We start from the raw sequence: 12,838 nt of genomic DNA on the forward strand, positions 1-12,838 counted from the left end.
GGCAGTATGATCTAGTGGGTGTAGAGGTGACAGGCCCCTGTGTTCTGAGCTGTGCTCTATTCCCTTAGACGAGTGATGTCTGAGCATGAAGATGGCCTGTGGCATCTGTGTCCAAGAGGCCCCAGTTTCATGATATCTTGTTCAGCTACCCGTGCAAGACACAGGAGAGTGTCACGCAGGAGTGTGGGTGCTCCAGCATTAGAGTGAATTAGACTTCGGATACAGGCAGCTGTACTAGAATGTGACACACGTTCCTAAAAGTCACCACACCCTGCAAAGTAGTTCAGCAAAACCCACAGAGTTTACGGGCAAATTGGGATTAGGAGCACAACACTCAAAACCTTTGTCCATGGCACATGAAAAGGAACATGATAAAAACAGCACAGGTTTTGCACATGTTAAAAGGTGAAGAAATATGTATACACTGCAATAAGTATGACACTTACCCTGAAAAGACCTGATGTTGGCAGCCTGTGAATTCAGCTGGGTGCAGTGTTCCGTGCTCACCTGTTGTTACTCATGGGCAAAATCACAACATAAGCAAATGGTAAATTCGTACTGTGATCAGATTGTTTCCTAATAGTCATGTTGGAACAATATATATACATTTTTTAAACAGGTGGTATAGCAGAACTGACTGTATTTTTCTCTTTTTCCTTTAGATGATATGCCGATGGGTACTGCTGGCAGACGTGCTTCTAATGAGTTCTTGGTGTGTGGAGGGTATGTTTGCATATATTTCACTAAACATTTTTTCATATTTTTTGTGTGTGTGAGTAAAGTTATAGAACTCTGTGTTCTTGATGTAAAATTTATTTTATTTCACAATCTATTCTTTAAAAACTTTTTAAATTGTGTTAAAAAACATAAAATCTGCCATCTTAACCATTTTTCAGTTTGAGTTCAATAATAGCATTAAGTATATCCACAATGTTGTGGAACAGGTCTCCATATACTTATTTTTTTTTAATATACATTTATTTATTTGTGTATTTATTTTGGGCTGTGTTGGGTCTTCATTGCTGCGCACCGGCTTTCTTTAGTTGTGTCGAGCGGGGGCTTCTCATTGAGGTGGCTTCTCTTGTTCCAGAGCACGGACTCTAGGCGCACAGGCTTCAGTAGTCGTGGCACGTGGGCTTAGTAGTTGCAGCTCGCGGGCTCTAGAGCACAGGCTCAGTAGTTGTGGCACACGGGCTAAGTTGCTCTGCAGCATGTGGGGTCTTCCCAGACCAGGGCTTGAACCCATGTACCCTGCATTTGCAGGCAGATTCTTAACCACTGCACCACCAGGGAAGTCCCTCCGTATACTTTTATATGGTTATATATTACACTGTTATATTTAGATCTTTAATGTATTTTTAGCTGATTTTTGTATACGGCATAAGGTAAGGGTCCAGTTTCATTTTTTGCATGTGGATGTCTAGTTTTCCCAGCACCATTTGCTGAAGAGAATGTCCTTTCTCCATTGAGTGGTGGTGGCACCCTTGTCATAGATCATTTGTCCATGTATGCAAGTATTTGTTTCTGGGCTCTCTGTTCTGCTCTACTGGTCTATAGATCTGTCTTTATGCCAGTGCCACACTGTTTTGATTACTGTAGCTTTGTAATATGGTTTTTAAAAAAGTTATTTATTTTTGGCTGTGTTGGGTCTTCCTTGCTGCGCACGGGCTTCCTCTAGTTGTGGCAAGCAGGGGCTACTCTTCAGTGCGGTGCGCGGGCTTCTCATTGTGGTAGCCTCTCTTGTTGTGGAGCATGAGCTCTAGAGTGCAGGCTCAGTAGTTGTGGTGCACGAACTTAGTTGCTCTGCAGCATGTGGGATCTTCCCGGACCAGGGCTCGAACCTGTTTCCCCTGCCTTGACAGGCGGATTCTTAACACCCGCGCCACCAGAGAAGTCCTGAAATATGTTTTTAAATAAAAAAGTATGAGACCTCCAGGAATTCCCTGGTGGTCCAATGGTTAGAACTCAGTGCTTTCACTGCTGTGGGCCTGGGTTCAGTCCCTGGTTGGGGAACTAAGATCCCACAAGCCGTGTGGCACAGCAAATAAATAAATAAAAAGAAGAAGTATGAGACCTCTAATTTTATTCTTCTTTTCCAAGATTATTTTGACTATTCAGGGTCCTTACAGATTCCATATGAATTCTAGGATAGATTTTTTTTATTTTTCTAGTTATGCAAAAATTGCCATTGGGATTTTTTTTTTTTAAACATCTTTATTGGAGTATAATTGCTTTACAATGGTGTGTTAGTTTCTGCTTTGTAACACAGTGAGTCAGTTATAAACATACATATGTATATACATATGTTCCCATATCTCTTCCCTCTTGCGTCTCCTTCCCTCCCACCCTCCCCATCCCACTCCTCTAGGTGGTCACAAACCACCGAGCTGATCTCCCTGTGCAATGCGGCTGCTTCCCACTAGCTATCTGTTTTACATTTGGTAGTGTATATATGTCCATGCCACTCTCTCACTTTGTCACAGCTTACTCTTCCCCCTCCCCACCGTTGGGATTTTGATAGGGATTGCACTGATCCATATAAAACACTTTGGGTAGTACTATTGACAGCTTAAATACTAAGTCATCCCATCTATGGAAATGAGATGTCTTCTTTAATTTCTTTTAGCAGTGTTTTGTAGTTTTCAGCATACAAGTCTTTCGTCTCCTTGGCTAGACTTACTCCTCAGTATTTTATTCTTTTTGATACTATTGTTGGTGAGATTGTTTTCTTAATTTTCTTTTGGGATTGTTCATTTTTAGTAAATGGAAATACAGCTGATTTGTGGGTGTTGATCTTGTATCCTGCACCTTTGCTGAGTTTGCTAGCTCTAATATGTTTTGGGTTTTTTTTACATGTGAAGTCTTTAGAGTTTTCTACATTTAAGGTCATGTTATCTGTGAACAGAGATAATTTTACTTCTTCCTTTCCAGTTTGAAAGTCTTTAATTTCTTTTTCTTGCCTAGTTGCTCTGGCTGGGAATTCTACATTGAATAGAAGTGTTGAGAGTGGCCATTCTTGTCTCATTACTGATCGTAGAAGAAAGGCTTTCTGTCTTTCACCACTGAGTATGCTGTTAGCTGTGGGCTTTTCATATATGACCTTTATTATATTGAGGTAATTTCCTTCTGTTCCTATTTTATTTAGTGGTTTTATCATGAAAGGGTGTTGGATTTTGACAAATGCTCTTTCTGCATCAATTGCAATGATCATGTGATTTTTGTCCTTGTTCTGTTAATGGTGGTATACTGTAAATCCCATTTGGTCATGGTGTTTGATCCTTTTAAGGTGCTGTTGAATTTGGTTTGCTAGTATTTTGTTGAGGATTTTCACATCAAATTTCATCAGGGATATTCTGTAGTTTTCTTGTAGTGTCTGTGTCTGGCTTTGGTACTAGGGTAATGCTGAACTCATGGAATGAGTTGGGGAGTGTTCCCTCCTCTTCAAATTTTTGGAAGAGTTTGGGTGTTTGTGTTAAGTCTTTAACTGTTCGATAGAATTCACCAGTGAAGCCATCTGGTCCTAGACTTTTCTTTGTTGGGAGGTTTTCAGTTACTGATTCAGTCTCATTACTAGTAATGGGTCTGTTCACATTTTCTTTCTTCATGATCCAGTCTTGGTAGTTTGTGTATTTGTAGGATTTTTTCTGTATCTTCTAGGTTATCAGTTTGTTGGTAAGCAATTGTTCATAGTATTCTCTTAAAATCCTTTTTTATTTCTGTGGCACTAGTTATGTCCCTTCTTTCCTTTCTGATTTTGAGTCTTTTCTCTTTTATCCTTAGTTAATCTTGCTAAGGGTTTGTCAATTTCATTGATTTTTATTTAAAAAAAATAAACCAACTCTTAGTTTTCTTGACTTTTTTCTGTTGTTCTTCCATTTTCTCAGTTTTCTTTACCTCTCCTCTAATCTTTATTATTTCCTTCCCTCAAGTGGAAGACAACCAGAATCTTAGAAAAAGAGTTCTGAATAAATCAAGATACATAATCTGTATATGTTCTGCCATCTACTTGTTATTTCCTTCCTCCTGCTAGCTTTGAGTTTAGTTGTCTTCTTTTTCTAGTTCCTTGAGGGATAGAGTTAGGTTGTTGATTTGAGACCTTTTCGAATGTGAGATATAGACTTCATCTTAGCACTACTTTGACTGTATCCCATAAGTTTTGGTACATTGTGTTTTCATTTTTCTTTTTCTCAGGTTATTTGCTGATTTTTTCCGAGATTTCTTCTTCGACCCATAGGTTGTTTAAGAGTTGTGTTGCTTAGTTTCCATGTGTTTGTGGATTTTCTAGTTTTCCTTCTGCTGTTGATTTCTAGTTTCTATCCTTTGTGATTGATTGGAAAAGATACTTTGTATGATTTAAATTTGTTAAGATATGTTTTGTGGCCTACCATGTGGTACGTCCTGGAGAATGTTTCCAGTGCATCAGAGAAAAATGTGTTCTGTCAGTGGGGGGAGTGTTCTGCAGCATCTGTTAGGTCCTGTTGTCTGTGGTGCTGTTCAGGCGGTTGTTTCTTTATTGGTCTTCCATCTGGTTGTTCTATCCATGATTGAGGGTGTGGGTTCAGCCTGCGATTATTTTTGTAGAATTGTCTTTTTTCCCTTCAAGTCTGTTATGTATGTGCCTCATATATGTGGTAGTGCTGATGTTTGGTGCATGAATACATATAATTGGTATGTCTTCATGGTTAATTGACCCTTGTATCATTATATAATGTCCTTTTTTTGTTTCTTATAACAGCATCTGACTGAAAGTCTATTTTGTCTGATGTTAATGTAGCCACCCCTGCTCTCCTTTGGGTACCATTTGCATGGAATATCTCTTTCCATCCTTTCACTTCCAGCCTAATAGGGAAAGATTTATTACTGCCATTTTGTTACTTTTCTGTATGTCTTGTGGCTCTTTTGTCCCTCATTTCCTCTCTTACTACCTTTGTATTTTGTTGTTTTTTTGAGTACTGATATGCTTTGATTCTCTTCTCATTTCCTATTGTGTATATTCTGTAGGTATATTCGTTGAGGTTACCATTGAGATTATATAAAATAAAGTTATAACAATCTATTTGAAACTGATAACTTCAATCACATAAAAACTCTACTCGTAGGGCTTCCCTGGTGGCGCAGTGGTTGAGAATCTGCCTGCCAATGCAGGGGACACAGGTTCGAGCCCTGGTCTGGGAAGATCCCACATGCCATGGAGCAACTGGGCCCGTGAGCCACAATTACTGAGCCTGCGCGTCTGGAGCCTGTGCTCCGCAACAACAGAGGCCGCGATAGTGAGAGGCCTGCGCACCGCAATGAAGAGTGACCCCCACTTGCCACAACTAGAGAAAGCCCATGCACAGAAACGAAGACCCAACACAGCCATAATAAATAAATAAATAAATACATTATTAAAAAACAACAACAACAACAACAACAACAAAACTCTACTCGTATAGAGTATAAGAGTATACTGCCCCCTACCTTTATGTTACTGATGTCCCAGATTACATCTTTATTTAGTGTACCCATTAATATCTAGATGTATAATTTGGGAGTACTTTTGTCTCTTAGATTCTTTTTTTTTTTTTAATATTTATTTGTTCATTCATGCATGCATGCTGTGCTGGGTCTTAGTTGAGACATGGGGGATCTAGTTCCCTGAACAGGGATCCAGCCCAGGCCCCCTGCATTGGGAGCGCAGAGTCTTAACTGCTGGACCACCCAGGAAGTCCCTAGATTTTCTTTTTATTTAAATATGACGTAATGGTTCCAAAAGTTCTAAAGTGACACTTTAGAAGATAATCATATTGTTTGTTTTGGTAACTAAATAAATCATCTCTTTATCTCTGTAAGGTTGTAACTGGGCAAAAATGAGAGAGATTGTGGCTTTTTTAGAATTACAGAAGGGCAAAAGAAGGAAATAACTCATCTTTCTTAAGGCCCAGTACTGTCCCTGATGTTTTAAGGTATGTTGTAAATTGAATTGAAAGTCATCTAAGGACATGCTGTTTCTGAATTTATGAAAAGCAAGGAAAGAAACCAGCTACACTACAAAATGTGGACCTCAGATGGGTTATGTGCAGGGAGAGTCACACAGTGTATTTTCAGTCTTTATCAAAGTCCAAGTTCCTTGGGAACGCTTACTGCACTCATAACTTTGTAAACATTCCAGTCATCTCTACTCTTGAACTTCCTGTTCTTGTACCCAGCATATTTTCCTAGAAGTATTTTTCCTCTTGCATGAGGAGTGAAGAGCAGAGTGTGAGCAGATGAAGCTGCGTTTTGCGGCCTGTGGCTCTTCCTGTTGTTGCAGAGGGGCCTCTGTCCCCTTCTTACAAGCCTTCCTCCTCAGTGTGCATGTGCAGGCCAGTAGACCTCTGTAAAGGACAAGTGTGGGTTTTTTGGCTTTATGTATATATATATATTTTTTAATTAAAACATCCTTGCTTTCCTTTTTAAAATTTAATTTAATTAATTTATTTATTTATTTATGGCCGTGTTGGGTCTTCGTTTCTGTGTGTGGGCTTTCTCTAGTTGCGGCGAGCGTGGGCCACTCTTCATTGCGGTGCGCGGGCCTCTCACTGTCGTGACCTCTCTTATTGCAGAGCACGAGCTCCAGACGCGCAGGCTCAGCAGTTGTGGCTCACGGGCCCAGCCGCTCGGCGGCATGTGGGATCTTCCCAGACCAGGGCTCAAACCCGTGTCCCCTGCACTGGCACGCAGATTCTCAACCACTGCGCCACCAGGGAAGCCCTATGTATATTTTCAAGATGATCATTTTTTATTCACATTCGGAAGTGATCATTTGGCTTCTTACAGAATTTCCTCTAAATACCACCAATGCGTCAGATGAAAGGAAAGCGGTCTCACTTGTATTTCTTTCCTTTTTCAATGAATGATGTCTGCAGGCAGTGTCAGCCCACTGTGTCCCCTCACAGTGCAGCCACCCCCATTCCCGTCCCTACTCAGATAAGGAACTACCAGCGCATAGAGCAGAACCTCACCTCCACTGCCAGCTCTGGCACAAGTCCGCATGGCTCTCCAAGGTAAGCCAGCAGTTGCTCCCTTTCCCAGTTCTTCTTCCTTTCTTTTAAAATTGTTGTTGTTGTGATTGAAACATCTGTTAATTCCCATGGTCGGCTTAGACTCTTACGTATGTGTATAATGGAGATGTACAAAATTGAATAGTAATAAATTTTTTTGTAATGGATCTATTTAAATGATATTTAAGCTTGGCTGGGTAATTAATATAGTATGAGATATATATATATATTTGTCCACAAGTATAATTATTTTTAAGAATTGAGGAAGAACTTGTTAAAAAATGAAATCTCACCAGTTTTAGCAGAGACTATGTACATATTATTTATTTCTCCCACATCCTAAAACCCCACTCAAGTAGAAAAGGAATGACAAAGGTATAAGTTCACAAAGACAAGTAAAACGAGAATGAGTATCGAGTGGGTGACCGCTTCCGACGCATTTCTGGAAGTGAGAAAGAGAACAATGGAGGGGTGCCTGCTGTCGCCACCGGGCAGGGTAAGTGTGTGAGTGAGCAGGCGGGGCTCAGGCAAAACAGGGCAGCCGGAGTCATAGGTCAGGCGGGGCGGACGGCTGACAGCAGGAGAGCTGCATCTGGAGGAAAGCGCATGAGTGCAAAGAGAGGAAAACTTACGTGAAGAGCTAGTACCTTAGAGCTAGCTTAGAGACTGCATCTGTAAGTAAGGACGAAATGCTGCTGAAAACAAGCGAAGTAAAAAAGACCTCTTGGACATTCCAAAGTAGAATAACTGAACCAAACACAAGTAAATGTTGGAAGACAGAGTTGAGGAAATATTTGAAATAGAGAATCAAATCAAGAAGATGGAAAGTGTGAATTAATAACACTCTTCAAGGATTAATTAGTTCAGGCATTCTAGAAAGAAAACTAATAGCGAGGAAGAAGATCTCCAAGAAATGATTCAGAAAGTTTTTTCCAGAATTGGAGGAGACAAGATTTTAGATTAAAAGGACCCACCAAAGGAATAGCTCAGTGAATGGAAAAGGATCCTCACCGTCTTGTGCGAAAACTTCTAGGAAGAGTATTTGGCAATATCTGTGAAAATCAGTAATGCATATATCCTTTGACCCATCAGTCAGCTTCTGGTAACTTATTCTAAGATATATATTCCTTGGCTGTGTATAAAATCGTATGTATACAAAGTGGTTAGTTGTTAAAATAGCAAAGGATGAGCAATAAGCCCAGTGCCCACCAGTAAGGGACGGATCTATTCTGATCCATCTGTGACAGTGGAACACCTTCCAGAGAGAGTCAGGAAGCTCTCTGTGTGGCGAGGTAGGGCGGTTTCCAAGGTACATTGTAAAATGAAAACAGCAAAGTGAATAACAGTGCACTAGCAGTGGTTCTCAAAGTGTGGTCTGCGGCTCCATTTCAGAGGGTCCATGAGCTGGAGACTGTTTCCATAGTAATTCCAGGATACTGTTTGCTTTCTTCACTGCGCTGACACGTGCACTGTTGGTGTGAACACAGTGATGGGAAAGCTGCTGGTGCCTCAGGGACAGGTCACGGGAGTGGCTCCCGTTCTGCTGTTAGCCCTGGTCTCTACCTCCACACACCTGTAGTACCGAGGAGTGTCTTTAGTGAAACAGTGAAAGGTATTATCTCTCTTTGAAAATCTCCACCTTGAGTGGAAAGTAGGCATAAAGCACCTTTGCTGCACATCGGAGTAGTGGTCCTAAGGAAAAGCACTTGTATGGTTGTTTTCATTGTGAGCTGACTTTTAGCCACTTTGTCATGGAACACCTGGTGCTTGAGAGGACAGCTGTGGCTGTGGTGTTGACAGCCATTTTGTCAAAAGTGAACTAAGTTGGTGGTGATATTTTGATATGAATGTGACTTTTTGATATTGTATAATGCGTCAGCGTTTGGAATATCTGCATAACTCTGTCAACCAGTATTTTCCAAATGACCAAATTTTTAAAAAAACACACATAGATATAAGATCCATTCCAAGTACAAGATACTTTTGCCAGAGAATGGAGTTTAATGGAACAGAGTACAGATGTTACCGATGTGGTTTCAGATTCCATATTGCAGCTGATCTTAGAAATGACCACTTGCTGAGTTTTGGGGTAGCATCAAAGAGGAGTGTCACAGTATCTGAAAGGCTACCAAAGTGCTCCTCCTATTTCCAGTTACAAATTTATAAGGCAGTGTTTTCTTCATGTACTTCTCCCAAAATAACACGTATAACAGACTGAATGTAGAAACAGTTATGAATACCCAACTGCCATCTCTTGAGCCAGACATTAGAGATTTGCAAAATGTAAAATAATGTCATGCTTCTCAACAATTTGTTTTGGAAAATATTTTTCATAATCTTGTATCATAAGTTTATTATTTTTAATGAATTAATAATTACAAAAATTTCTCAGTTTTAAGTTCTAGTACCATAAAAATCAATAGATATAATTTGCATAAATAAAAACTCTGGTATCTTCAGTAACTTTAAGAATATAAAGGGGGGCTTCCCTGGTGGCGCAGTGGTTGAGAGTCTGCCTGCCGATGCAGGGGACGCGGGTTCGTGCCCCGGTCCGGGAAGATCCCACATGCCGCGGAGCGGCGGGGCCCGTGAGCCATGGCCGCTGAGCCTGCGCGTCCGGAGCCTGTGCTCCGCAACGGGAGAGGCCACAACAGTGAGAGGCCCGCGTACCGCAAAAAAAGAGAAAAAAAAAGAATATAAAGGGGATCTAAGACAAAAATGTTGAAAATGATTGGTATGGAATCTATTACCTTTGTTTAAAACAAGATGAAAATAAGATGATATATTCAGTTTGCTTGTTTCTGAATTAAGGAACTCTGGAAGGATACATTAGAAACTAAAAATAATGGTAACCTTTTGAGCAGGATTGAGGAAGTGTTGGGAATTAGGTAGATGGATACAAGGGTGGGAGGGAGACCTCACTCTGTATAATTTTATAGGTTTTATGTTTGTTGCATATCACTATGTTCCATATGTTTAAAAAATCTACTCCACGGCATATTGTTAGGAAGTTTTAGGAGAAAAGACAGAAATAAAGTCCTAGAACCTGCCGGTGAGGGAGTAATATTATTTTTCCCTTTAGATCTGCGGTGGTACGAAGGTCTAACACCAGCCCCATGGGCTTCCCCCGGCTGGGATCCTGCTCGCCGGTGCCGGTGGACGCAGTACAGGCGGTCGGACGAAGACTCTCCACGGGGTCTTCCAGGCCTTACTCACCTTCCCCTTCGGGTAAGGAGAATTTATAGCAGTTGTTTCCAACCTTTTTTCATTATGACCAATGCGACATGACACTCTCTTTAGGAACACTGGCTCACGATGGCAGTGAGTCCCAGCTGACTGGGAGCCATATCCCGCCCCTCCAACCCTACCCTGCTCTGATTCCCTCTTGAGAATCTCTGTATAAAGCCATTAAGACCGCTGTCGGAAACAGGATGATATAAATGGATCTTGCGGATAAAAAGCATCTCCACTGGGTTTGGGCTCTAAACACAAACTCAGAAACCCTAGGTGAAAGTACATAAAATGCCTACCCTACTTGGCACTAGGAGTTAGGAGGATTAAAAGGCTAAGTAGAGTACGTGACAGCGCTGGGTTACGTCCACCAGAGGCCTTCCCGCTGCGGGGGCGACCGGGTGGCAGCCCCACTGCGGATCCTCCCACCTCTCCTGGACACCGCGGGGAGCAACATGGGGAGCTCGAAAATAGCCGCCCAAGGCACGCAGGGAGGCCACAAAACAGCCAATCCCAACCCAACAGGGAGACTTCGAACCACATTTTCAGGGGCTTAACTAAGAGAAAACGCTCCAGCTTCAGGACACACGCGAGAGAGGCCAGGGCAACAGAGATCCAGAGTCCGTGGGCAGCGGCCTCCTAGCGGCGACGTGGGGGAGAACGGGAGCAGGGAGGGCAGGCACGCACGGGCGCACACACGCACGGGCGCACACACGCACGGGCGCACACACGCACGCGCATCCAAAGGGGGAGGCCCCACCCCCTCCATCTCCGTCCCGGAGTAGGACTGGGAGGGAGGGGCGCGCCTCGGAAGCAGGCGGAGCGAGCAGGACCGAATCCTCGCCCAGGAACCTCGGTTCACAAAGCAAAAACCACAGTGATAATGTTTTTTAAAAGTTAATGTCACCACTTCCCTGTGGCAGTGGTTTGGACACTACTTTTAGCTGAAAAATCTTCAAGCAAAGTCTTGGCGCGTCCTCGCCCCCTCAGAGGCCCCCGGGCTCCCCGGAGTTTGCGGACGAGGCCCCAACACTTGTTCTCAGGGACGCGGCCCTCCCTCGGGGTCGAGTCTCTGCCCACTGCTCCGCCGCTGCTGGAGACGCACGCCTCTCGTCTACTTGAGCGCCCGGAAGCCTTCCCCGCCTCCCACTCTTGTTAATTCGGGTTCGCAGCGGTAGATGCAAAGAAGGGGGCTGCAGAAATGTGCACGGAGCGCCTGGGCAGCCACTGTGAGGGAGAGCGGGTAGGAAGCAGGGGCCGCAGGGCGCCCCTTCTGACCACCTTGTAGGCCTGACCCCCGGGTCAGAGGGCTGGAAGGAGGGGTGGGCAGGCTCTCGACGGCCAGTGAGTTCTGAGGAGCGTCCCCAGGCACAAGCCACCCAGAGTCCCCGTGACCCACACAGTCAGGCTGGGCCAGCCCAGGGGCAACCTCGGCGGGAGGGGAATGCGGCGGGTGGACGGGCAGCAGCTGGGCCCTGGCAGGTCCACGCCCGAGAGACCCGTCAAAGGTTTGCCTGGCTCTTACCCAGTCTCTGCCCTCCGGGCAGGTCCTGCGGTGCTTTGATCTCAGCGTGCCCAGCACGCTGTGGCTTAGTACGTGCGAGCTGAACTACGTCTTCGCTAGTTAAATTGTGTCAACTGTAATGTACGATCTGTGCATGTGTCGCCTTTTCCACGCTGTATTAGTTGTGAGCCATTTCTCCCTCCTTTACCCTTCCCTTCTTCACAGTTGGCACCATTCCTGAGCAGTTTAGTCAGTGCTGCTGTGGGCATCCTCAGGGCCAGGAATCCAGGAGCAGGAACTGGTCAGGTAGGAGATGGACTCACAATGTTAATAGTTTAAATCTCATCATAAGTGAACTTGAGATATGTTTTTCCAGTCTTAACAAACCAACAGAGTTTACGAGAAGTACTTTCTCTGCTCTCCTGTCTTTTATGCTAATGTGCTCTAGTGTATCATTGCTGGTTGGTTATTGCCCACGTATAGGATTCTTTTATGAGACTAAGTCCTAGGAATTACGCAACTTGGCTAAACTCTGGTTGTTGTCCCATAGATAATGAAAATCAATCTAGAAAATGAAATTTCATTACTTTGATTAATACTGGTTTTGATAAGAGCTACCAGTTAGCATCAGATAAAAAAAAACTATGGATGTTTATTTGCTTTATTATATAAAATATACATGCCTGAAAAGATCTGCGCAAATCACACTTTGATAAGTCCCATTTTATTGTATGTGCATTTGAGGAGTTGGGCAGTTAAAAGGAATGCTCTGTTACTTAGAAAAGCACTCTTGGGACGTCTCTGGTGGCGCAGTGGCTAAGAATCCACCTGCCAACGCAGGGGACACGGGTTTGATCCCTGGTCCGGGGAAGATCCCACATGCCACGGAGCAGCTAAGCCCGTGCGCCGCAACTACTGAAGCCTGCACGACTAGAGCCCATGCTCCACAACAGGAGAGGCCTGTGCACCGCAACGAAGAGTAGCCCCTCATCTCCGCGGCTAGAGAAAGCTTGCGCACAGCAGCAAAGGCCCAACGCAGCTGCAAAAAAAAAAAAAAAAAAAAAAAAAAATTAATCAGAGG

General features: G+C 43.4%; 1 protein-coding gene across 1 annotated transcript in view; it reads left to right on the top strand.

Moving 5' to 3' along the window:
• The window catches only part of ULK2 (unc-51 like autophagy activating kinase 2), a 63,558-nt gene that overhangs the window by 36,819 nt on the left and 13,901 nt on the right, over positions 1–12,838 (top strand). The window contains exons 13-16 of the mRNA XM_007462669.1: positions 663–723; positions 6,888–7,025; positions 10,105–10,250; positions 11,983–12,063. Coding sequence (XP_007462731.1) covers positions 663–723; positions 6,888–7,025; positions 10,105–10,250; positions 11,983–12,063 — 426 coding nt within the window. The remainder of the gene's footprint in view (positions 1–662; positions 724–6,887; positions 7,026–10,104; positions 10,251–11,982; positions 12,064–12,838) is intronic.

This window comes from Lipotes vexillifer, unplaced genomic scaffold (assembly GCF_000442215.2).
Source record: "Lipotes vexillifer unplaced genomic scaffold, Lipotes_vexillifer_v1.1 scaffold982, whole genome shotgun sequence".
NCBI classification, from domain to species: domain Eukaryota; kingdom Metazoa; phylum Chordata; class Mammalia; order Artiodactyla; family Lipotidae; genus Lipotes; species Lipotes vexillifer.